The sequence below is a fragment of the Trachurus japonicus genome, chromosome 11 (genome assembly GCF_045865225.1).
Source record: "Trachurus japonicus isolate A0001 chromosome 11, Traja_1.0".
Lineage (NCBI taxonomy): Eukaryota > Metazoa > Chordata > Actinopteri > Carangiformes > Carangidae > Trachurus > Trachurus japonicus.
Genome location: NC_140917.1, coordinates 4320749 through 4346954, shown reverse-complemented (window position 1 = coordinate 4346954; position 26206 = coordinate 4320749). Strand labels below are relative to the sequence as shown.

Genomic DNA, 26206 nt, shown 5'->3' with positions numbered 1-26206 from the left:
GGTCAGAAATGTTAATTTTAATTTCCGTGGTCGAGCTGTGGAGACGGACGTCGGTCGTATTTTATTTCAGATCGCTTAGAAGCAGGAAAACAAACATTTATCCCATAGCATATTTAAAAACCACAGAGTTTTTCCAGTCAGATTTTAACCCTTCGTTGAACAAAACAGACTGATGATCTGCAAACGGAGCAGAATCACACTGTTGATGTTGTGTGTTGTGTTATTTAAAGTTCAGACAAACACAGAGAAATGTCCGACTCGGCTCCGACATGTGACCCGTGTTTGAAGCAAGCAGCTCGTTAACTGTTAATTAACTTACACTGAGGCTAAAATTAAATCTCTGTCGGTCGGTTTAGTTGAGTTTTTAGTTTTTAGTTTGTGTTCAGTGACTCAGAGCTCCGTCTGTTTCCTCCTTCACATTCTTCTCCTTCTGCTTCTCCTCCTCCTTCCTCCTTCCTTCACATCCGAGCTGCTGTTTTGTAATGATTCACCCTGACGACTGCGGCTGGAAAAAAGTTTCTGGAGAAGATGCTCGTAAAAAACTTTTCTTTTCGCTTGTTGCTGTGGCGACGGGAACCCCACGTTCTTCCAGCTTGAACCCTCCCCTCTCTGTCTCTCCCTCTCTCTCTCTCTCTGAGTTGTTGAGTTGCTGCTTTCTCAGAAACACAAACCATGTGTGCAGGGCGGAGTGCCACTTAGAGTCGGAGTGGAGTGTGTGTGTGAGTCGGAGCAGGAAGCAGCGGATCAGTGGGAGAGCGAGCATCGCCCAGACAGGCTGCTCCCTTTCTCTCTCTGTCTCTCTGTGTGGGTGTATCAGTATCAGAGTGAAGTCGGAGCAGCGGCTTCAGTCGCAGCAGAGCTCAGCTCAGTCAGGTAGCGAGACGACGGAGGGAAGAGGACGAGGAGGAAGAGGAAGAGGAAGAGGAAGAGGACGGACTGAGCTGCAGACGGACAGCGAGAGGAGGAGGAGGAGGAGGAGGAGGAGGAGGAGGAGGAGGAGGAGGAGGAGGAGGAGCAGGGAGGATGAAGTCATGACGTCGTTAACTCACAGAGCTTCAGTTTACATCTGGTTTTAACCCTCGGAGACTTTTTATTTCTATTTTTAGTCAGTGAATAGCCTGTTCTCATTGGTCCAGGTCGTAGTGTAGTTATCTCACTGGTCAGATGCGATGAGATCGTGAACTGATGAAGCCTGAAGAGTCTTGGATGGATGGATGAGAGGTGAAACTGAAACGTCTTCCTAGACAAATAAAAACCACCACAAAGTCCAGTCCAGTTGCGTTCCATTTGAAGTTTCCTGGAGATATTCTATTTTTCCGTGGTCATGTTGAAGCTGAAGAAGAAGTTCCGCTCTAAGAAGCGTCTGGACAGTCCGTCCAGCAGCACGGCCGGCTCCATCAGCGACCTGGAGGACCGGGTCATCATGCTGTGTGAGGACGTCCCGCGGGAGGAGAACTACCCCCCCCAGCAGCAGCGGCAGCAGCGGTGGATGGTAGCGGGAGGGGCAATGGCAGCACACGGTGGCGGACAGGAGCATCAGCATCAGGAGGGGGCGGGGTCGGAGAGACGGCAGCAGCAGCAGCAGCAGCAGCAGCAGCAGCAGCAGCAGCAGCAGCAGCAGCAGCAGGTCGTCCACCTGAGCAGAGACAGACTGTCCTACAGACAGGCCTGCTACCGGGACGCCGAGCCGGGGCTCAGACACACCTACGTCCACACGGTGGAGCGAGTGTACGACGATGATGCCTTCACTGTCTCTGTCTCTGTCTCTGTGTGTTTCTGCAGCTTGTTGCTACTTGTTGCATCGGAGCAGAGTGAAGCTGCTCGTGTCTTTTCTTGTTGCTCTGATTGATCGTCTTCGTCTTCCTGCCTCCAGCTGCAGCTGAGAGAGAGAGAGAGAGCTGCCACCTGTCAGAGAGATTAATGAGCTGCTCCTCACACTGCAAAAACTCTAAATCTTTCCAAGAATTTTTGTCGTATTTCTTGTCAAAATGTCATTTCTAGTCAAAACTAATCTATGTCCACATAAAATAAGACTCATCACCTAAAAATCTGCCAGTGAAAGCAAGTTTTTTGTGCTTGTACTAAGAAAGAAAAACTTGCTCTACTATCAGATTTACAGCTACACTGCAAAAACTCAAAATCTTACCAAGAATATTTGTCTTATTTCCAGTCAAAACAAATCTCATTCTACTTAAAATAAGACTAAAAGTAGCTTGTTTTTAGACACTTTTTACTTCTTTCAAGCATATTTTCACTTACAATAATCTGATAGTGGAGCAAGTATTTCTTTATTATTACAAGCACAAAAAAAACTTGGTTTCACTGGCAGATTTTTCTACTTATTTCAAGTGAAAATTACTTTGAAACAAGTGAAAATGATCCAAAAACAAGTTAATTTTTAGGTGATGAGTCTTATTTTAAGTGGAAAGAGATTAGTTTTGACTAGAAATGAGATATTTTGACTAGAAATAAGACAAATTTTACAGTGTAGTTATTTAAAGTGGAAAATTTGCTTGAAAAAAGTAAAAAGTGTCTACAAACAAGCTACTTTTTAATGTGATGAGTCTTATTTTAAAGCAGATATCAGTGGCACGGCCGTTTCGGCTAATGCTGTGTTCAAGGCAGGCTTTTGAAACCGTAAGTTACAGCTTCAAGTCACAACTACGACTTGGTAGCGTTCCAGGTAACCCGTAGCTCGTGTTTTTACCGTCCTGTTGTCTGTGAAAGTCACTATAACGGCCACTCGTAACTTCCGACCCGTGAACTCGTACCAGATCGAACTGGTATGACTTCACAGGAAGGAAAAACACAAAGTACGAGTTTCCTTGAACGCACCATGAGTTAGCAGCCCCCGCCCTTGTCAGGCATCAATTGGTCCTCGTGCTACGTCACCACATTCACGCGCATCCCTTGGCTGCACACACAGCCCTTCATGCCGTTCTCTCCCCTCATTGGATAACACTTGTATCCCACAAGGAAAATTTTCTCCTCGGGTTACAGCAGAGCAGAGTGACGGAGAGACTCGTGTTTAGGCTGAAATACTTCATGTAAGTGATTGCTGACGGAAAATAGGACTATTTAGGACTTATATTAACAAAAACATTCCACTGATATCTGCTTTAAGTATAATTAGATTTATTTTGACTATAAATAAGACAAATATTCCTGTTCCTCTTGTCCTCAGGCCGACGCTGATCGACATGAGTCAGGTGTACCGACAGACCAACCAGGAGAACCTGGAGCAGGCCTTCAGCACGGCCGACCGCGAGCTGGGCGTCACCCGGCTGCTCGACCCCGAGGGTGAGGAGGAGGAGGGGGGCGGGGCCTATTCATCATGACATCACACACACACAGGTGAGACGGTTCTGATTGGTCAGAGTTAACACACACGTCTCTGTCTCTGTGTCTCCAGATGTGGACGTTCCTCATCCAGATGAGAAGTCCATCATCACCTACGTCTCCTCGCTGTACGACGTCATGCCCCGAGTCCCCGACGTCCAGGACGGGGTTAAAGCCAACGTGAGTGTCATCTTCATCATCATCATCATCATCATCATCATTAAACCTCCTCCTCATTAAAGGGATACGCCAACATTTTTTTTCGTGTCTTGCCTCAGTCCCGAGTCCATGACCAGCAGATAGACACCATCCTTTCGACTGTGCGTGCAGTAACAAGGGAGATAGAGCCGTATCGCCCGTAATTAGCTTAGCTCAAACGCTGGAAGTGTATAGGTAGTGTTAGCCTTTTTAGGCGAGAAAGTAGCCGTTCAGATCAGCAGTGTGTCGTTAATTTGTCTAAATACCAGCTGTTTACAATTTTGTTCGGACGAATTTGGCGCTACTCAAGTTAGCCGTTGTGACCAACGCACTTCCGGTTACTTTCACAAAATAAAACACCCGTTGCCCTTTACATACAGAAAACCATGACGATAGAATTTGTGCTTTTACTTTGAAACAGGAAGCTAACCTACCCTCGATGCAGCTAGCTTGAACCAAAATAAAGCGTCTTTGCTTGAACCCTCTGTTTTGACCGATCTCGTCTCGTTACCGGCATTTGACCGCTCAAGATGCCTTACCGGAGAGTTTTGTCAGCTCTGAGACGAAGATCGGCCCGCCGGTTTCCGTTTAGAGTTGCTGAAGAGTTTCTCTGATGACTTCAGGTGGAGGCAGGCTAACACTACCCATACACTTCCAGTGTTTGAGCTAAGCTAATTACGGGCGATACGGCTCTATCTCCCTTGTTACTGCACGCACAGTCGAAAGGATGGTGTCTATCTGCTGGTCATGGACTCGGGAGTGAGGCGAGACACGAAAAAAAAATGTTGGCGTATCCCTTTAAATCACAGAAAAGACAAGACGATAGTTGAACATCTGCAGAAACAGTTCAGAGCCGTGAGGAGAAACATCTTCATCATCATCATCATCATCATCTTCATCCCAGTTTTATAATAAAGAAGCTGTAGTTTTTAGCCTGGAGATCAATGCAGTTAATTTAAACAATAAATAAGTAAAACATGAATGAAAATAAAAGAAACTACAGATAAAAATGGTCAATGGATAAAGGAGGATAAACATGATCATTATAAAAGGTGCTTTTGTGAGACTAAACAAGTAAAAAATCAAATCAAAGTTGATTTATTTTGCACTTTTCAGCATCTAAAATGAGCAGTGTTGTGCAAGTTAATGAAAAATAGTAACTAGTTACAGTTACTAGTTACTTCATTTAAAAAGTAACTCAGTTAGTAACTGAGTTACTTAAACCAAAAAGTAATGCGTTACTGAGAAAGTAACTTTTTCGTTACTTTAAAACGTTTTTTTTGGTGTTTTTTTTCCAATGCTCCCACTAAATAAAGGTTGATGGAATGGGCTTTATGCACAGCTCCACTTACTTCCTGAACTTAAACCAGCTCCTTTATTTCCTGTCTTGCATTATTGGACAAACTGATTAATCCAGGTGTGTCTGTGACTCTGACCTCAGTAGTCACAACAATGGTCAGACACCTGGAATCAGGAGCAGTGGAGCTGTGGAGCTGTGCATAAAGCCTTTTCCCCTCTATCCGTCATTTCTGTAGACTGATGCTGATGAAAAAACGCGTATTTTTATCTGTAAATTTTACCATCATCATCATGCTGCATCTTGACCGAGTTACATTCAAGAACCTGACGGAAAGTAGGTAAATTCACTCCAGCGGTCTTTTTTTTTTTTTTTTTTTTTTCGATCTATCAGCTGTGTTTACCCAGAGCGAGTGCTCTGTGTTTAGCGTTTCAGGCGTCAATTGGAGTCCGTCTGTCTGTCGGATTCATACCGCTGCTGCTGCTCGGGTGGAGTGGGTGCTTGTGTCTCGCTGTGACTCTCGAGCTGTGTCCCAGGGGCTGCAGGCTGCACTGGCGCACAGCTGATGGGTCTCGGATGCTGCGTTAGCTGCGTTACCTTTAGCTCGCCGTCATGCCCTGACCTGAGGCAGCTGATGTGTGGTCGAAACCACCGTGCGTTTCATTCAACCGAACTGTAGTAACGCGCCACTTCACATTCTCAGTAACGGCAACGGCGTTGTAACGATGGGAAAAGTAATCAATTAGATTACTCGTTACTGAAAAATATAACGCCGTTAGTAACGCCGTTATACTCTAACGCCGTTATTACCAACACTGAAAATGAGGATTAAAGTGTTTTATGTATAAAATAAAGATTGAAACTTAAGAACGCAGCAGGAATAAGACAAACATGGAGACACTGAGACATTAAACAATAACAAAATCCAGAGACTGAAGAGAGATGATGAGGTGAAACATCTAGAAACACTCGTCCTCCATGTTTAAAAGCAGCAACAGCTTCATCCTCTGACCTTCATCCTCTGCTCTTCTCATCCTCTGCTCTTCCTCCTCTGCTCTTCCTCCTCTGCTCTTCCTCCTCTGCTCTTCATCCTCTGCTCTTCCTCCTCTGCTCTTCCTCCTCTGCTCCTCTTCCTCAGGAGCTGGAGCTGCGCTGGCAGGAATACTACGAGCTGGTGACGGTTCTGCTGCAGTGGATCAGACACCACATCCTGGTGTTCGAGGAGAAGAAGTTCCCCACCAGCTACGAGGAGATCGAGGTGAGTGAACAGAAGAAGGAGAAGAACAAAGAGGATGAAGATGAAGATAAAGATGATAAAGGACTAATCCGCCTGTCCTCCGTCCTTCTGCAGGTTCTCTGGCGCCAGTTCCTGAAGTTCAAGGAGACAGAACTTCCTGCGAAGGAGGCCGACAAGAACCGCTCCAAACACATCTTCAAGTGTTTTGAGGTGAATCTGATGAAGATGGTTTTGTGTCTCTGCTGTTGCAGGGAGTTTGAGCCCTCTGGGCCACCGTAGTCTGGAGATATAGGTCTTAGATTTAATCCATAATGGTCTTAAAAAGTCTTAAATTCGTTTAAGTATTGTGTTCACGTCTTAAATAATTTGACAGGTCTTCATTTTCTTACCTCAAATCCTCAATCAAATGCTCCAGTGACACTTCATTGGGCTTTATTGAGTGTGTTTTCCAACTGCAGCCGATTTACTTTCCAAGTAATTTTGTGACTTTGCATTTCTTTTGTACGTTTCATGATGATATACACTGCAAAAACTCAAAATCTTTCCAAGAATATTTGTCTTATTTCTTGTCAAACTAATTTCTAGTTAAAATTAATTAAAATAAGACTCATCACCTAAAAATGAACTTGTTTGTAGATCATTTTCACTTGTTTCAAACACATTTTCACTTGAAATAAGTAGAAAAATCTGCCAGTGAAAGAAAGTTTTTTGTGCTTGTAATAAGGAAGAAAAACTTGCTCCACTATCAGATTTTTCTACTTATTTCAAGTAAAAAGTGTCAAAAACAAGCTACTTTTTAATGTGATGAGTCTTATTTTAAAGAATGAGATTTGTTTTGACTAGAAATGACATTTTGACTAGAAATAAGACAAATATTCTTGGTAAGATATTTGATTTTTTTGCAGTGCAGGTCTTAAATTTGATCCATAATGGTCTTAAAAAGTCTTCAAAAGTCTTTAAAATGTCTCAGATTTGAGTTGAAACCTGCAGAAACCACGACACAGCAGCATTAAATCCAGTGACTGTGCATTAACCCTCCTCTCTGCTCCCGTCTGGTCGTCAGGGCGCCGTGCAGGCCGGACACGTCAAGGTGCCGCCCGGTTACCATCCCTTCGACGTGGAGAAGGAGTGGGGTCGACTGCACGTGGCGATCCTGGAGAGAGAGCGCCTCCTCAGGACCGAGTTCGAGAGGTAAAACCACCACTAGAGCTGCTGCACTCGCTTTTTTTATGTGTTTTAATACAAAGTGGAACAAGTGAGAGGAAGTGAAGCAGCAGCAGGTGACTCATCCTCCTTCTCCTCCTCCTCCTCCTCCTCCTCTTCTGCGGTGGTGGTGGCGACGGAGCTGAGTGAGTCTGAGGGTTTTCGTTGGGGCAGGAAGTCAAGAGATCGAATGAGGGCAAACACATGACGGCTGCTGTGCCATCGCCGCGGAAACACAGCCTCACAATAATCTGGTCATTTGATTAGTGGAGTTGTTTTTTCATCATCACATGTTCTCGGGGCGGCGGCGTCTTTCTCTCTCCGCTCGGCAGCAGCAGCAGCAGCAGCAGCAGCAGCTCACTGAGCCCACAGCCAGTTGTTCCTAAAATCTAAAGTGAAGTGAAGTGTGTGTTCAGCAGCGTCCATCATGGCGTTCATGAACCATGGATACGGCGCCATGTTTGTGTTGCAGCGGCGGAGCCAGTGAGTGATTAACTTTTTAACTTCAGGTCCAAGATGGAGACGAAGGAGAAAGAAGCTGCAGGAGGATTTGATCTCATCTCATCTCAACTGATTAGATTTGATTTGATTTGATTGACAGGTGCTTGACCTTGTTGAAGCTGAGTTTTGACCTTTGACCTTTGACCCCCCTCTTGTCCTCCAGGCTGGAGCGGCTGCAGAGAGTCGTCTCCAAGGTCCAGATGGAGTCGGGTGTGTGTGAGGAGCAGCTCAACCAGGTGGAGACGCTGCTGCAGACGGTGAGAGACCACGGACGTCCAGAGACACGAGAGACCATGTTATTATTCTGTTATTATTAGTTTATTTAGTGGACAGTTGTGCAATGACATTAATCATTTACATGGTTGCACCAGATTCAGCTCACAGCTCATTTCCATCTGCAGTCGCAACATGTAACATATAACAAATACACAGGAAACGCAGACTACAAAACTACTATACAAGAGTGATACACAAATAGACAGTAGACGACACATAGACAACACAAAAAACAACAGTTTGCACATCTAAAAAGACCAGGTCAAGTGCAACACACCTGAGAGAGGTGTACCCTATCCTATATAATCAATTAATCAATGGAAAGAAAAGCTAAGTCTTACAAGATACAAAATACGATGAAACATTTTAAAATTCCACAATTCATTTTCCATAAGATTTTAAGATAATTCCATAAATTGAGTGCGTTAAGAAGTACTAGGATACATTTTTTTAAGAGACTAACCGAGTAACAAGTGCCTTTGCTTTTAAACGTGCTGGCAACTTTGGTTCTACAGTAGCCATTGTTTTAAATTATGAGAGAAATCAGCTTTTCAGGGTTTCAGGCAGCTTGTTTCGTTCTTTGATTCTCTGTCTGTCTCCTCCGTGTCTCTGCAGGACGTGAGGATGATGAGCGCGGGGAAGCCGGCCCAGCACACGGCGGAGATGGAGGCCGACCTGGAGAAAGCCGAGGGGATGATCCGCTTCCTCTTCAACGACGTCCAGCTGCTGAAGGACGGACGCCACCTGCAGGCCGAGCAGATGTACCGCAGGTCAGACACTACAAATATAGTTGATCAGTCATTTATCTATCAATTTTAATTTATTTGATTAATTCAAAATGCTGAGTTCAAGGTTCAGATGTTTTAACCCTTCAGAGTCTGTGGCATGTTCTTCAGTATTTCTGTCTCCTGGTCTCTTTGTGTATTAACCCTTATAAAACCTCGGCCCTGTGATACACAATCAAGTAACTAACTAGCATCATTTATTTCAAGACAACCTCGGCTTTCAGAATATACATCCTGTTGTGGTGTCATACGGATGTAGAAAAAGATACGAAGAGTTCATTTGCAAAAGCAGATAAACACCATTTTGAAAAAAATGAGCTGATGCTTGCTAATTATTCTTTGCATAGTGTTGTTTTCAGTAAATCTTTATTTTTCTGAGATACGTCTGTTTTGTTACGTCAAAGCCACTCAACTTTGGTTTGACTGATATCACCTGGTGTAAATTATAATTAAAACATTTTTTGAAAAAACAAAACAAAACTGAGTTATCTGCTTTTGCAAATGAACTCTTCATATATATACGAGAAAAAGAAAGGAAGGAAAAAAAATGGAAAAATACATTTCACACATAAAATTATTATAACCGTCTCTTTTCTATATAACTGTTCTTTGAGGTTTTATGAATTAGGGGAAAAACGAATAAGGGCTCTAACTATGATACAAAATATACTATTAACATTATTTATGTCTTTATTATTACTATATTATGTATGTTATGCCCCACTCGCCTGGCATGAAAACAGGTCTCATATTTCAATTTGTCTTGTTTCCTGCAGTGAACAAACTTTCTTCTTCCATATGGATATGATGATCAAATGTCTCGGTCTTAGTTTGAGTTAAATGTGTAAATGGTAAATTTACGCATTATTTATTACATTTACGGCTGATTTTCTAATTCACGATCACTCAAGGCGACAGAGCGACCATCATGATGTAAATGAACTCTATAGACACATAGATCTCCTACTGGACCGTGGGTTTTAAGGCTGGATAACTCAGCCTCTTTGGGAGCTATGGACACAGTGGAGAGTTTGTTTAAAAGGCTGAAAAGTCTCGTTTTTGATTAAAAAAAGAATTACGTCTCTGCCTTGTGGCGTTCTGGAGAAATCCATGATGAAGTCAAACGTAACCTCCGCCAACTTTAAGTTCAAGTTTAACTTTATTATCCTCAATGAGGAAATTCATGTGGTCATTGCACATGTCCGAACTCAAACATAAAGTGTTATTCTTTTGATTAAAACTTTATTATTTGACTGAACATTAACTCAGCTCTGGTTCTGGTCCTGGTTGTGGTTGTGCAGGGTGTACCGGCTCCACGAGCGCCTGGTGAACCTGCGCAGCGAGTACAACCTGCGTCTGAAGTCTGGCGTGACCACGGCTCAGATCCCCATGACCCAGATCCACACCACCCAGGTCCACACCACCTCCTCGTCCTCGGCGGCCGCGGCCCAGGTGCTGCAGCAGGCGTCCGGCGGCGGCGCCGGCGGTCGGGTCCGGCCCGAGCTGGACGAGGTGACGCTGCGCTACGTGCAGGACCTGCTGGGCTGGGTGGAGGAGAACCAGCGCCGCGTGGACGACGGCGCCTGGGGATCGGACCTGCCCGCCGTGGAGTCGCAGCTGGGCAGCCACCGAGGCCTGCACCAGTCGGTGGAGGAGTTCCGCTCCAAGATCGAGAGGGCCAAGTCCGACGAGGTACCGGGGATTTCTTTTCTCTTTTTTTGTAATATACTGTATTTTATTGATTTCACAAAAAACAAACAAGGAAATACAGAAATACACTATTCACATACATGAATTGCACATCGATCATACAACATACAAAATTTGACATGGGGACTATACTGAGAAAAGGAGAAGAGAGCGGAAATGAAATTATTCTATGACTTATTGAAGAAGGCAAAATATGGCCGCCCTTTCTGCAGCAGGTCAACACTGCAAAAACTCTAAATCTTTCCTAGAATATTTGTCTTATTTCTTGTCAAAATGTCTCATTTCTAGTCAAAACTAAACTCTTTTCACTTAAAATAAGACTCATCACCTAAAAATGAACTTGTTTTTAGATAATTTTCATTTGTTTCAAAGAAATTTTCACTTGAAATAAGTAGAAAAATCTGCCAGTGAAAGGAAGTTTTTTGTGCTTGTAATTTCTGGATATTTTTTAAACCTTTTGAACAACTGGAAGCTCTGAGCACCAGATCATATTCAAAATAAAATCTGTAGTGTTTGAAGCTCTGATGTGAGAAAGAGAAACAGTTTTGATCCAGTTTGAATGTTCACAGCTTTGACCTTTGACCTTTGACCTCTGCTCCTCCTCAGTCTCAGGTGTCCCCGGTCAGTAAAGCTGCGTACAGAGACTACCTGGGCAAACTGGAGCTTCAGTACGGGAAACTGCTGGTGAGTGAGACTCTGTCACATCATGGGATGTCGTCATGGTAATAATAATCAGCAAAGATAATGTACAAAGCAGTAAATGATCTACTGGCAAAAAATATCCTGGGAATGTTCAGAGAAAGAGAAGGAGGCTTAAGAACAACAATAAAAAGCATGTGATGTGCATATATTTTAAAAGTTATTTCTAAATACGTGTATGGAAGATGAGGGGTAAAAATTAACAGCTAAACATATGGGATATTATAAGTTGATATGGATATTTATGTAGTATATATGTTTTATATATTTTTATGGTTTATTGATATGGATTTTTATGTAACTATATATTAATATGGATATTTATGTAGTATATTTATATTAATATGGATATTTATGTAGTATATGTATATTATTATTGATATTTATGTTGTATATGCATATTAATATGGGTATTTATGTAGTATATATAAATTATTATTGATATTTATGTAGTTTATGTATATTAATATGGGTATTTATGTAGTATATGTATATGAATATGAATATTTATGTAGTATATGTATATATATAGTATAAACCATGACCAGTAGAAATGGGTGGGAATTTAAGAAAAGTGAATAATTCTTTCTCCTCCTTTTCAAACGTGTGCGTGTTATGATTTGATGAAACTTTTATTTTTACTTTTTTCATTTAGGACACGTTCGTTCCAAAATAAAATTCATTCATTCATTCATTCATTCATTCATTCATTCATTCATTCGTTCGATCTGTTTCCCGCCTCCAGAACAACTCGAAGGCCCGTCTACGCTACCTGGACCAGCTGCACGCCTTCGTCACCGCGGCGACCAAGGAGCTGATGTGGCTGAACGACAAGGAGGAGGAGGAGGTGAACTACGACTGGAGCGACAAGAACTCCAACATGACCTCCAAGAAGGACAACTACTCGGTACGACATACACAGGGGTTGTTGTTTTTTACCCACAATGCTCAGCGGTGGTGGTGATGATGACGATGACTGACTGTGTTGTTGTTGCTATGGCGACCAGGGTCTGATGCGGGAGCTGGAGCTGCGGGAGAAGAAGGTGAACACGGTGCAGACGACCGGAGACAAGCTGCTGAGGGACGGACACCCGGCCAGGACCACCATCGAGGTCCGAGTCCCAGCTCAGGTCACGGGACCACGTTACTGTTTTATAGATGTATTATACTCACCCCCTCTCCTCTCCTCCTCCTCCCCCTCCTCCTCCCCCTCCTCCTCCTCCTCCTCCTCCTCCTCCTCCTCCTCCTCCCCCCTCAGGCCTTCACCGCTGCTCTACAGACCCAGTGGAGTTGGATCCTTCAGCTCTGCTGCTGCATCGAGACTCACCTGAAAGAAAACACCGCCTACTTCCAGGTGAGCTACAGGACTCACTAAGATCGTTAAAGGGACAGTTCAACATTTAGTCAGTCAGATCGTCCTCTCACCATAATCCCTATAGTCATATAGCAGTAGGTTCATCACCTTTAATTATCGGTGCATGTTCAGTGAACACAATGGAGGTGAAAAAAACTCATCACACAATCCAACAACTCCACAACGCTCTGGTGGACAAGTTGTGACCTGCACATTCACCACGCTATGAGATAATAACACAACGTTACCAGACAGAGTTGTTTTAGAGGCACTACATTCCAGACACGGCTGCTGGGCGGAGGGATTTCAAAAGAGAAAGTAGTTCTGAGTATTTGCTTCATGTGTCGTAATGTTACAAAATGTTACATGATTATCTCATGCACCAATAATTAAAGGTGATGAACCTACTGCTATGACTATAGGGGTTATGGAGGATCTGACTAAATGTTGAACTGTCCCTTTAAGATGAATTAACGCTGCGACTCGATTCTTTCATAAACCAACTATTCCATGTTTTTATGTATGATGTGCTCATGTTGACTCTACTGTCTGACTTATTGTCCAGATCCTCCTCTTGTCATGTCATGTTGTATGTCTTGTGCCCAGTTGACGCATATGTGTGTGTTGCTAAAAGAAAACGAATAAAAGTAAATAAAAAATTTTAAAAAAAGATAAATGAACGTTTCTTCACCTGCTGCTTCTCTTTTCCTCTCCTTCGTCCAGTTCTTCTCGGACGTGAAGGAGACCGAGGAGAAGATCAAGAAGATGCAGGACGTGATGAAGAGGAAGTACACGTGTGACCGCTCCATCACCGTCACTCGGCTGGAGGATCTGCTGCAGGACGCCGCCGTACGTTCACACACACACACACACACACACACACACACACTGTGACATCATGTGATCAGTCTGCTGCTTAACGACATCATGATGAACTGTTTATATGATGAGGTTGTTGTTGTTGTTCAGGATGAGAAGGAGGCGCTGACGGAGTTAAAAACTCACCTGGAGGGTTTGAAGCGCCGAGCGAAGACGGTCGTGCAGCTGAAGCCTCGTAACCCGGCGGCGCCCATCAAGGGCAAACAGCCGGTCCAGGCCGTCTGCGACTTCAAACAGATGGAGGTCAGAGCTCACATCCGCCCGTTTAAAGGCATAGTTCACCCAAAAAAAAAGAAATTCAGTCATTAGTGCCTCCCCCTCATGCTGATGATGAATACTCCGGAGTAGTTTTTTATTCCTCAAAGTGCATCTGGAGACCCGGGAGGCCGGTTCCTAGTCCAACCAAAACTTTATATGAGAGTAATAGGGCCCGACACAAAAACGTCCATAAAACTACACAAAAACCATTTAATATTCCTCCACACTGCTCGTCCACTGCAATCCAAGTGTCCTGAAGGGAGATAGTCCAGAGTTTACTGTCCGGTCACATTTCAAATTCAATCCAGGACTGTTTAGGCTGTAAAAATGTCCTCAATGAGGTAGTTTCCAGTAAACTCTGGACTATCTCCCTTCAGGACACTTGGATTGCAGTGGACGAGCAGTGTGGAGGAATATTAAATGGTTTTTGTGTAGTTTTATGGACGTTTTTGTGTCGGGCCCTATTACTCTCATATAAAGTTTTCATTGGAAACTTTGAGGAATAAAAAACTACTCCGGAGTATTCATCAGCATGAGGGGGAGGCACTAATGACTGAATTTCATATTTTGGTGAACTATTCCTTTAACTGTGGTTGTTATAACGTCTGTGTGTGGTGTTGGCGTGTGGCGTTCGCTGACCGTCTGGACGTCCGTGTGTCCGTCCCTCAGATCACCGTCCACCGAGGAGACGAGTGCGCTCTGCTCAACAACTCGCAGCCGCACAAGTGGAGAGTCCTGAACGACAAAGGCAGCGAGGCGTCCGTCCCGTCCATCTGCTTCCTGGTCCCGCCCACCAACAAGGACGCCGTCAACAGCGTCGCCGGGTGAGTTCACGCTCTGCTCTGATTGGTCGGATTCAGATCAGATCAGCTCATCGTCTTGGTCTCCGTCTCCGTCCTCAGGTTGGACGGGAACCTGCAGCGGCTGCAGAACATGTGGCAGACGATGTCGGTGGACATGAGGAGTCTGTTGTCATGGCAATACCTGATGAGAGACATCCACATCATCAAGTCCTGGAACATCACTATGGTAACGGGCCCGGCATAACAAAGCAAACACAGGAACAGAACAGGAAGTGGTTAGAGACGATGAAGAGGTGATGAAGAGGGAAGTTAACGAGAGAAGCAGCTGCCAATCAATCAATCAGATCAGATCAGATCAGATCAGATCAATTAAACCTTTATTGATCTCCTATCGGTGAAACTCAACTGTTACTGCAGCAGACATGAAGTAGAAGAAGAAAACTGCAGTATGATGTAGAAAAATTACAAATTAACCATAAATAAAAACGTGTGTAGATTATATAATACATAAAGTATCAATATCAATACACACAAACTGCTCACAACCAATCAGATCAATATTTATTATATCGTGTAATCACACGATCTAGTTGTCTGTCCACTTATCAAACGTCTTTTACTGACTTATAAGTAACAGTTAGTTCCTCAGTTACTACTCTAATGTTGTTTACCTCAGTTCCTTACCAACTACTCATTAGTTTAGTTTAGTTTATTAGTTTATTAATGGACAGTGTGCAATGACATTAATCATTTGCAGAAAATGAAGAGATGGTTGCACCAGATTTCCATCTGCAGTCCCAACAGCATATAACATATAAAAAATACACAGAAAACACAGACCACAAACTGGGTGATACATAGAATGACACAAAAAGACAATAGACAACACATAGACAATACAGAAACACAGTTTCCACATCTAAAAAGACCAGGTCAAGTCACATTCTTCATTAGTTCCTCAGCAACTCATTTTGTGTACCTTATTGTAAAGTGTTACCTATTTTGCACAGTTAAAAATACACAAGTAAAAGGAACAATTTGATCATTTACAGTGCTGGAAGATGCCCATTACTATTAGAAGCCTACAGTTAACAATGAAATATAAAGTCATACACACATATACGCACAGCAGTTCCTTGACAGGTTCCTGGTTCCTGGTAGCCTAGAAATCTAGCTGCACCCTAGCAGCAGCAAATATATTTGCTCCGTAGGTGAGTCTAGAAACGAGCCGTAGGAACTTTGGTTCTGTGATTGGTGAACACCGTTTGTGTTCACCAATCACAGCGCTCTATCTGTTTAGAGAGTCGTTGGGCGGCTTAACGCCATGACGACAGACTTGCGACGGTGAAAAACATGACAAGATGGCTTTGGCAAAGGAATCGTTTGAATCGGCGTTGGCATCAACTTTGAAAGAATTAAACTTGTAATTTTCCTTAAAAGTTGAGCAAGAAACTGCACTGAAGTCATTCATTTAGAAGAAGGATGTATTTGGTGTTTTGCCGACGGGATATGGGAAAAGTTTAATCTACCGACGTCATCCTGCTCTTTGCTCTGATTGGTCGTAGCGCTACCCTATTGGTGCAGAGGCAGTTTGAAAGACAGCCTTCATCCCGCCCCCTGGATTGAGCCGAGGTCTACCGGTCGTTGCCAGACTAGACATGTTAATGATGTAGTCTGGTTTGCCAGGCTAGGTTCCTGGGGGAAGTTCCTGTGTTGTTAATGTGCCTGATGTTAACCCCCCCCCCAGTTTAAGACCCTGCGGGTGGAGGAGTACCGCGTGGCCCTGAGGAACCTGGAGCTCCACTACCAGGACTTCCTGAGGGACAGTCAGGACTCCCAGATGTTCGGGGCCGAGGACCGGATGCAGGTGGAGTCCAACTACAACACGGCCAACGTGCACTACAACACCATGGTCAGCTCCGCCGAGCAAGGTGGGTACCCGCTGTTCACACACACACACACACACACACACACACACACACACACACACACACACACACACCTACACACACACACACCTACACACACACACACAGACACACACACAGACACACACACCTACACACCCACACACAGACACACACAGTCCTCATATTACTTGGTGTGTTGTTGTGGTCGTCGGTGTGTTGACTGTTGGATTCACGTCGTTTCAGGCTCAGTGCCGCCCAGCTCAGGTAAGCTGCTCCAGTGGCCGTGGCAGCTTCTGATTGGCCGACTCTGTGTGTGTGTGTTGGTGTGTGTCTGTGTGTGTGTGTGTGTGTGTGTTGCTGTTGTTGTTGTGTGTCACTTTGTTATTAATGAACTCAGTCAGCTTCACTCTGATGCTCCTCCTCCTCCTCCTCCTCCTCCTCCTCCTCCTCTTGTTGTTGCAGCTCCGTCTGTGTGCATGGTTTCCATGGCAGCTGGTTTTCAAGCTACTATCAGTGAATGATTCAATCAATCAATTTATGAATGAATTAACCAGATAATCGATCAGTAATCAATAGGACAGTGCTGTGAGCTCCACTGAGGACCGTGTTTCTGCTGCTGCTGCTTGATTCTGTCACCAACTAAATCTGTGATGTCACTAATCAGCTGACCGATCCCTCGACCAATCGGATCAATACTGACAGGTGTGTGTGTGTGTTTGTGTGTGTGTGTGTGTGTGTGTGTGTGTGTGTGTGTGTGTGTGTGTGTGTGTGTGTGTGTGTGTGCAGGTGAGCAGGACGAGTCGGTGTGTAAGAGCTACCTGTCTAAGATCAAGGAGCTGCGTCTGCGTCTGGAGGGATGTGAGAACCGCACGGTGACTCGTCTCCGCCAGCCGGTCGACAAGGAGCCGCTGAAGGCCGTCGCCATGAAGACGACCGAGCAGATGGTATCTATCTATCTATCTATCTATCTATCTATCTATCTATCTATCTATCTATCTATCTATCTGTCTATCTATCTATCTATCTATCTATCTATCTATCTATCGTTCTATCGTTCTATCTATCGTTCTATCTATCTATCTATCTATCTGTCTGTCTGTCTATCTATCTATCTATCGTTCTATCTATCGTTCTATCTATCTGTCTGTCTGTCTGTCTGTCTGTCTGTCTATCTATCTATCTATCTATCTATCTATCTATCTATCGTTCTATCTATCTATCTATCTGTCTGTCTGTCTATCTATCTATCTATCTATCTATCTATCTATCTATCGTTCTATCTATCTATCTGTCTGTCTGTCTGTCTATCTATCTATCTATCTGTCTGTCTGTCTATCTATCTATCTGTCTGTCTGTCTGTCTGTCTGTCTATCTATCTATCGTTCTATCTATCTATCTATCTATCTATCGTTCTATCTATCTATCTGCCTGTCTGTCTGTCTGTCTAAAGTATCTATCTATCTATCGTTCTATCTATCGTTCTATCTATCGTTCCATCCATCCGTCCATCCATCCATCCATCTATCTATCTATCTATCTATCTATCTATCTATCTATCTATCTATCTATCTATCTATCTATCTATCTATCTATCTATCTATCTATCTATCTATCTATCTATCTATCTATCTATCTATCTATCTATCTATCTATCTATCTATCTATCTATCTCCAACCTGTCAGTGATAGTAAATGATCTCCATTAGTAACGATCTGATTGTAAATCAATAGCATATTGCTAATAACAGCCCTGTAACGACAGCGATCTGATAGTAAATCAATCCTAAACTAACCACTTGTCACTTGTTACCTCCAGTAGGCCACTTTATAAAATTCAGTCTAAGGTATATAATGTTAAACCAGGCTGGAACGATTATGTGGCAGAGCTTCATGGGGCAGCCAGAAAAGCATTCAAAGCTTGGGTAGATTCAGGAAGAGGCAGACAGGGGCCTTTATTTGAAGAGAAGAAACGTGCTCATGCAAATTTTAAATATGCCCTTCGATTTATTAAAAAACATGAGAAGTCTATGCGATCTGATTCACTGGCTAAGAAGTTGCAAAACAATAGTGTTCATGATTTTTGGAAGGAAGTCAAATGTATAAATAATTGCAAAATGACTTTACCATCGAACATTGAAGGGATCAGTGATTCTGACAAAATATCCCAGATGTGGAGACAACATTACTTTGAATTGTTTAATTGTGTGAGAAGTAATCAATTTGAAGTGGGCACTGCTGATACAGATGTGAACATAGCTATAAATTTAGAAGAGGTACACTCTGCAATTTTAGGATTAGATGATAATAAATCATGTGGAGCTGATAAGATAACTGCTGAACATCTAAAATATGCAAGCAAAAAAATCTGTATTTTACTTGCTATCTGCCTGACAGGTTTACTCAGTCATGGAATCCTGCCTGACTCTATGCTGTCTGTTTTATTAGTGCCTGTAGTTAAAAACAAAGCAGGCAAAATAAACAGTTTGGAGAACTACAGACCAATTGCATTGGCTAGCATATTATCTAAAATTGTGGAGAAAATCCTCCTCAATAGGCTGGAAGAGTACATAAACACAAGTGACAACCAGTTTGGTTTTAAACAGAAACATGGTACTGACATGTGCATTTTTGCTTTGAAAGAAATTTTAGACAAATATAATAGACAGAACTCAACAATATTTATGTGTTTTATAGATGCCTCCAAGGCCTTTGACCGCATTAATCATGAGAAATTGTTTAATAAATTGCGTGTTAGAGGGGTCCCAACATGGATTTTAAGAATTCTTGTCTACTGGTATGCTCAACAGACTTTTCAGATAAAATGGGGAAATTCTGTGTCAGAACCCTTTCGAGTTAGTAATGGGGTGAGACAGGGTGGTATACTGTCCCCGTTCCTTTTCAATGTATATATGGATGACTTGTCACAGCAACTGAATGTATGTAATACAGGGTGTATGGTTGGCTCTATGTTAATTAATCATCTTATGTATGCTGACGATTTAGTAATTTTTTGCCCATATAGTGCTGGCTTACAACAGTTATTGAAAATATGTTCACAATACGGCCTCGACTTTGACATCAAATACAATGCAACTAAGAGCAACATTATGATTGTCAGAGGTAAAGGTGATAGGAAATTAGTTTTCCCTGAATTCTTTTTATCTGGTTCTGTTCTTAAAGAATGTAATGAAGTGAAATATCTTGGTCATCATATTGTAAACGATATGTCTGATGATAGAGACATAAACAGACAGTGTCGGAGGCTTTACTTGCAGGCCAACATGCTTGCACGGAAGTTCAGTATGTGTACTAGTAATGTCAAGGTAGCGTTATTTAGAGCATACTGTACTCCTCTGTATACTGCACACTTGTGGAGCGTTTACAGTAAAAAAAACATGCAGAGACTAAATGTGGCCTACAACGATGGCATGAGGATGCTTTTAAAGCTTCCTCGGTGGTGCAGTGCCAGTGAGATGTTTGTTAATGTTGGAGTGCCAAACTGCTCTGCTGTAATACGCAATCTTATGTATAAATTTATGTGCAGGCTATCAGCCTCTAGAAATGATATCATTTTGTTCCTGTGTGATGGTGAGAAGAGCTCATTAAGGTTCTCCTCAAGACTGTGGAGCCACTGGCGCTCTAGTCTGTATGTGAGGGCTGATGTCTGTCCCTCTGGGACCGTATCTGGTTGATATTGATGGCTATGTCTGTGATCGATGTTTGTTTTACATTAACTGTTGCCATGTTTTTATTGTCTGTCTTTTATGTATTTTTAGTCCCTATGGACCTCTGATTGTGTCCTTAATAAAGTCTTATTATTAACCCTGATGTGTGTGTGGCTGCAGAAGGTGCAGTCGGAGCTGGAGGGGCTGCAGAAGGACCTGAGCTCCATCGCTGAGCAGTCGGAGGAGGTGCTGTCGTCTCCGCAGCAGTCCAGCTCCGCCCCGCTGCTGCGCTCCGAGCTGGACGTCACGCTGAGGAAGATGGAGCAGGTCTACGGCCTCTCCTCCGTCTACCTGGAGAAGTGAGACCACGAGAAAACTGCTTCCTGTTGTTGTCGACTCTCAGCTCTCTGTTGTTTTCCTCTGAACGTCTCTGAACTCTGTGCTTTCAGGCTGAAGACGATCGACGTGGTGATCAGAAACACTAAAGACGCCGAGGACACGCTGCGGAGCTACGAGACTCGTCTGAGGGACGTCAGCAACGTCCCAGCGGAGGAGAAGGAGGTGGAGGAGCATCGCAGACAGCTCAAGGTACAAACTCAGTCTGGAGCTCTCATAATGGCACAAAGCCATTGTTTTTATTACAGAGAAGGGCACTAAGAATAATACACAATGTTAATTTCAGGGAACATTCAAATGGATTATTTGTTAAGTCAACAGTTGTTATGGGCTGTTGAAGCTCAGAGACGTGGCTGAATTGGGAACGCTGTTGATTGTGTATAAAGCAAAAAATTGACTTTTACCTGCAAGAAGTATTTTGTTTTAGTTGCACAAGACGTCAGTCACAGAAGGATATTTAATTTCAAATATCAAATGGCGAGGACAAAGTTAAAAAAATGTTTATTTCTGTGGTAGGTGTTAAAGGGATATTTCAACGTTTTGGCAAATCGGCCCATTGCCATAATCCCTATAGTCTTAGCAGTAGGTTTGTTACCTTGTTCCTCATGGGATTTCTAGGTTTCCCTCATCAAACTCATCAAATACACAATCCAACAACTCCACAACGCTCTGGTGGACAAGTTGTGACCTGCACATTCACCACGCTGTGAGATAATAACACAACGTTACCAGACAGAGTTGTTTTAGAGGGAAATTCATGCAAAACCGCTGATGCGCGTTGCCTTCAGGGACAGTTTTTCATCAAGCAGTCTCTGCAGTTCCCTCTAAAACAACTCTGTCTGGTAACGTTGTGTTATTATCTCATAGCGTGGTGAATGTGCAGGTCACAACTTGTCCACCAGAGCGTTGTGGAGTTGTTGGATTGTGTATTTGATGAGTTTGATGAGGGAAAACAAGAAATCCCATAATGAGCCTCCGTAGCGTAGCTCTGAGCAGCTCACGGCTCTGCTCCGCCGTTCTAAAAATAGCTTGCACCGACAATTAATCAATCAATCCAATCAATCAATGGGCTATAGAAACTTGAGTTATAATTGTGTGACCAATATATATAATATATGTAGACATGCATTGACATAACGTACCACTGCTGAGGGAGCTGTCTTGTATCGTCTGTGTATTGTTGTGTATTATATTGTATTTGAACATGGATTGCATTATATGGGACATAAATTGCATTGATACATTGTAAATATGTTGTATGGACCCCAGGAAGAATAGCTTTGGCATTGCCATAGCTAATGGGGATCCAAATAAATCATTCAATAAATCAATCAATCAATTCCACAGTCGATGCGCGAGGAGGCCGAGGGCGACCAGGCCGTGTTCGAGCGCCTGCAGGCCGAGCTGAAGCGGGCGACGGCCGTTAGCGACAGGATGACGCGGCTGCACAGCGAGCGCGACGCGGACCTGGAGCGGTACCGGGCGGCGGCCGGCGGGCTGCTGGAGCGCTGGCAGGCCGTGGCCGCGCAGCTCGAGGTCCGACTCCGCGAGCTGGACCTGCTGCACAGACACATGACGACGTACCGCAGCAGCTACGAGCGGCTGATCCGCTGGCTCACCGAGGCTCGACGCCGCCAGGAGGAGATACAGGAGCTGCCGGTCGGGGACGGGGAGGCGCTGAGGGAGCAGCTGGTGGAGGAGAAGGTAAGGGAGGAGGAGAGGGGGAAGAGGAGAAGAGGGGGGGGGGGGAGGAGGAGGAGGTAGAGGAGGAAGAGGAGGAGAGCAGGAAAAGAGGGGGAAGCGGAAGGAGGAGGAGGAGGAAGAGGTAGAGGGGAAGGTAGAGGAGGAGGAGGAGGAGGGGGGGGGGGAGGAGGAGGAAGAGGAGGAGGGGAAGGTAGAGGAGGTGGAGGAGGAGGAGGGAGAGGGGGGGAGTAGAGAGAGGAGGTAGAGCAGGGGGAGAGGGAAGAGGAGGAGGGGAGGGGGAGGAGGAGGGGGAGGAGGAGGAGAGGGAGGAGAAGAAGAGAAGGTAGAGAAGGAGGTAGTAGAGGAGAAGGAGGAAGAGGAGGAGGAGGAAGAGGAAGAAAGAGGAGGAGGTGGAGGTGGAGGGGGGGGAGAATAAGAGGAGAGGGGGAAGAGGGAGGAGGTAAAGCAAGAGGAGAAGGTAGAGGAAGAGGAGGAGAAGAGGTAGAAAAAGGAGGAGGAGGTAGAGGAGGAGGTGGGAAAAGAGGAGGAGGTAGAGGTGGAGAAGGAGAAGGTGGAGGAAGAGGAGGAGGAGAAGGTGGAGGAAGAGGAGGAGGAGGAGGAGGTAGTGGGGGAGGAGAAGGTAAAGGAGGAGGAGAAGGGGAAGAGGAGGAGGAGAAGAGAAGGCGAAGCTGGAGGAAGAAAGAGGAGGAGGAGGAGGGAGATGATGAGGAGGAAGAAGGTAGAGGAGGAGGAGGAGATGGAAGAGGATGAAAGAGGAGAAGGAAGAAGAGGAGGAGGTAGTGAAGGGGAGAGAGGAGGAGGAAGAAAGGGAGGAGAAGTTAGGTGAGGAGAAGAAGGAGAAGAGAGATGAGGAGGTATAAGAGGAGGAGGAAAAGGGAGATGAGGAGAAGAGAGAGGAGGTAGTGAAGGAGGGAGGAGGTGGAGAAGGTAGAGGAGGAGTCGTCTCCAGTGACACTTTTGTGTTTTAACGTTTTTCTTATTTTCTCAGAAACTTCTGGAGGAAATCGAGAAGAACAAGGACAAGATAGAAAACTGTCAGAAAGACGCCAAAGATTACATCGACTCTGTGAAGGTCTGAGCTCCTTCAGCTGCAACAACACAGGAAACATTCATCCTCTTCTCTTCTCTTCATCTCACTTTTCTTTTCTTCTCTCTCTCCATCTTTTTTTCAGGATTACGAGTTCCAGATCCTGACCTACCGAGCTCTGCAGGATCCCATCGCCTCCCCGCTGAAGAAACCCAAGATGGAGTGTGCGTCGGACAACATCATCCAGGAGGTCGGTTTGATCACGAGCTTTGTTCAAATTAAATGTGCAAATATCATGGCTCTAATAATTAATAATGTGACTCTCACGTCTGTATCTGTAACGTGGAGCAGCCGGTCACACTTCATAACTCCACCTTAGTGAGGGTCAGTACACGTCAATAACAACTGAATCTCATCATTTATAAATCATTCCTCCTACACTGATACTAATTAGTCTGTAATTTATAAACAATGTTATGAATGTGTTTAATGATTTTGTGCTTTCATACGTAATAAATGATGGATAACTGTGTTTATAATTTAACTAGTATCAGTTAAGGAAGAATTATTTATAAGTTATAAATATCAACTAATTTCTGTGTAGTTATTACAAAGCGTTATCACGCAGCCTGCAGGAGCTTAGTTTAGCATTTTTAGCTTAGTTTAGTTTAGCTCATCTCGTCGTATCTTAGTTTAGTTTATCCCATTGTATCTTAGTTTAGTTTATCTTATCCCAGTTTATTTCATCTTAGTTTAGTTTAGCTTATCCCAGTTTATTTCATCTTAGTTTAGTTTAGCTTATCCCAGTTTATTTCATCTTAGTTTAGTTTAGCTTATCCCAGTTTATTTTATCTTAGTTTAGTTTAGCTCACCACAGCTTATTTTACCTTAGTCTAGTTTATCTTATCTCATCGTGGTTTAGTTTAGTTTATCCCAGCTTATTTTATCTTATCTTAGTTTAGTTTAGCTTATCTCATCGTAGTTTAGTTTAGTTTAGTTTAGTTTAGTTTAGTTTAGTTTAGTTTAGTTTAGTTTAGTTTAGTTTATCCCATCTTATTTTGTCTTATCTTAGTTTAGTTTATCTTATCTCATCGTAACTTAGTTTAGTTTATCCCATCTTATTTTATCTTATCTTAGTTTAGTTTAGTTTATCTTATCGTGGTTTAGTTTAGTTTAGTTTAGCCCATCTTATTTTATCTTATCTCATCGTATCTTAGTTTAGTTTAGCTTATTTCATCGTGGTTTAGTTTAGTTTAGTTTAGTTTATCCCATCTTATTTTATCTTATCAAAGTGTAGTTTATCTTATCTCATCGTAGCTTAGTTTAGTTTAGTTCATCCCAGCTTAGTTTAGTTTATCTTTTCTTAACACAGAGACAGAAAACACTGTGGTTTTCCTGAGTTGATCCCGACTCTCTTCCTCTTCTTCCTCTTCTTCTGTCAGTATGTGACTCTGAGAACTCGCTACAGTGAACTGATGACTCTCACCAGCCAGTACATCAAGTTCATCCTGGACACACAGCGCCGCCTGGAGGACGACGAGGTACACACACACACACACACACACACACACACACACACACACACACACACCAACAGAGGTCGGAGGTCAGACTGTTTGTCGTAGCGTCACATCCACAGTTTCATCTCCACTCAGCGTCTCCACATGAGTCAGACTCTTCAGCTCTGAACTCGGTCGTGTCTCCGACCTGCAGCTTCACGTCCAACAGTTTCATTTGTTCTTTGCTTCTTTATTTTTTTTTCCTCCTCCTCTTGAAATCACTCTTCTGTGGTTTGAAGGTTTCACTTCACAGCTCCTCTGATATCGTTTCTCTGTCGACCGACCGTCACTTTTATGTCCCTTTTTCTTCTTTTCTAACTTTCTGTTGTGTTTGATCCTTTGACCCCTTTGGCTCCCCAGTGCTTTGTCATGGTGAATATTATTCACGAGCTTAAGAGATGAATTAACCCCCCAAAAGCACCAGGTATTTAAAAAATAAAAGTCCCTCTCAGTTCACGTCATGTTCACATCAGACTCGTCTGTGGTGACGGGAAGGTTCAGGATTTTTAGAAACTTTCACAACTTTTGATTTAGTGTGTTTTAGCTCCAAGCATCGATGTCCTGGTTTTAATAGAGATTTAAAGTGATACGCCAAAACATTTTTTTGTGTCTTGCCTCACTCCTGAGTCCATGACCAGCAGATAGACACCATCCTTTCGACTGTGCGTGCAGTAACAAGGGTGATAGAGCCGTATCGCCGTAATTAGCTTAGCTCAAACACTGGAAGTGTATGGGTAGTGTTAGCCTGCCTCCACCTAAAGTCATCAGAGAAACTCTTCAGCAACTCTAAATGGAAACCGGCGGGCCGATCTTCGTCTCAGAGCTGACAAAACTCTCCGGTAAAGCATCTTGAGCGGTCAAATGCCGGTAACGGGACGAGATCGGTCAAAACGGACGGTTCAAGCAAAGACGGTTTATTTTGGTTCAAGCTAGCTACATCGAGGGTAGGTTAGCTTCCTGTTTCAAAGTAAAAGCACAAATTCTATCGTCATGGTTTTCTGTATGTAAAGGGCAACGGGTGTTTTATTTTGTGAAAGTAACCGGAAGTGCGTTGGTCACAACGGCTAGCTTGAGTAGCGCCGAATCGTCCAAACAAAATTGTAAACAGCTGGTATTTAGACAAATTAACGACACACTGCTGATCTGGCTACTTTCTCTCCTAAAAATGTTTGAAATGTGGATAAAGTGATATATTTACAGAGTTTAGGGCTAAAATGAAATCAGCTTCTGACTGCTGGTTTCAGCTCGGGTAGGAGGCAGGCTAACACTACCCATACACTTCCAGTGTTTGAGCTAAGCTAATTACGGCGATACGGCTCTATCTCCATGGTTACTGCACGCACAGTCGAAAGGATGGTGTCTATCTGCTGGTCATGGACTCGGGAGTGAGGCAAGACACGGAAAAA

The 26206-nt window shown here is 43.6% G+C and overlaps 1 protein-coding gene across 7 annotated transcripts in view; it reads left to right on the top strand.

The window, feature by feature from the left end:
- pleca (plectin a) overlaps nt 1-26206 on the top strand; it is a 165450-nt gene that overhangs the window by 125277 nt on the left and 13967 nt on the right. For 6 of the 7 annotated variants that reach the window (XM_085790726.1, XM_085790725.1, XM_085790730.1 and 3 more), the window contains 25 exons: nt 3185-3300; nt 3413-3519; nt 5973-6092; nt 6186-6281; nt 7135-7262; nt 7939-8032; nt 8667-8821; nt 10138-10528; nt 11153-11230; nt 11991-12152; nt 12253-12357; nt 12504-12599; nt 13323-13448; nt 13569-13721; nt 14406-14560; nt 14639-14765; nt 16287-16470; nt 16693-16713; nt 17236-17393; nt 20295-20473; nt 20564-20702; nt 21858-22214; nt 23203-23286; nt 23387-23491; nt 24684-24782. In XM_085790726.1, the coding sequence (XP_085646852.1) occupies nt 3185-3300; nt 3413-3519; nt 5973-6092; nt 6186-6281; nt 7135-7262; nt 7939-8032; nt 8667-8821; nt 10138-10528; nt 11153-11230; nt 11991-12152; nt 12253-12357; nt 12504-12599; nt 13323-13448; nt 13569-13721; nt 14406-14560; nt 14639-14765; nt 16287-16470; nt 16693-16713; nt 17236-17393; nt 20295-20473; nt 20564-20702; nt 21858-22214; nt 23203-23286; nt 23387-23491; nt 24684-24782 (3535 nt within the window). The remainder of the gene's footprint in view (nt 1-3184; nt 3301-3412; nt 3520-5972; nt 6093-6185; nt 6282-7134; nt 7263-7938; nt 8033-8666; nt 8822-10137; nt 10529-11152; nt 11231-11990; nt 12153-12252; nt 12358-12503; nt 12600-13322; nt 13449-13568; nt 13722-14405; nt 14561-14638; nt 14766-16286; nt 16471-16692; nt 16714-17235; nt 17394-20294; nt 20474-20563; nt 20703-21857; nt 22215-23202; nt 23287-23386; nt 23492-24683; nt 24783-26206) is intronic. The other variant, XM_085790727.1, reaches the window with a different exon arrangement.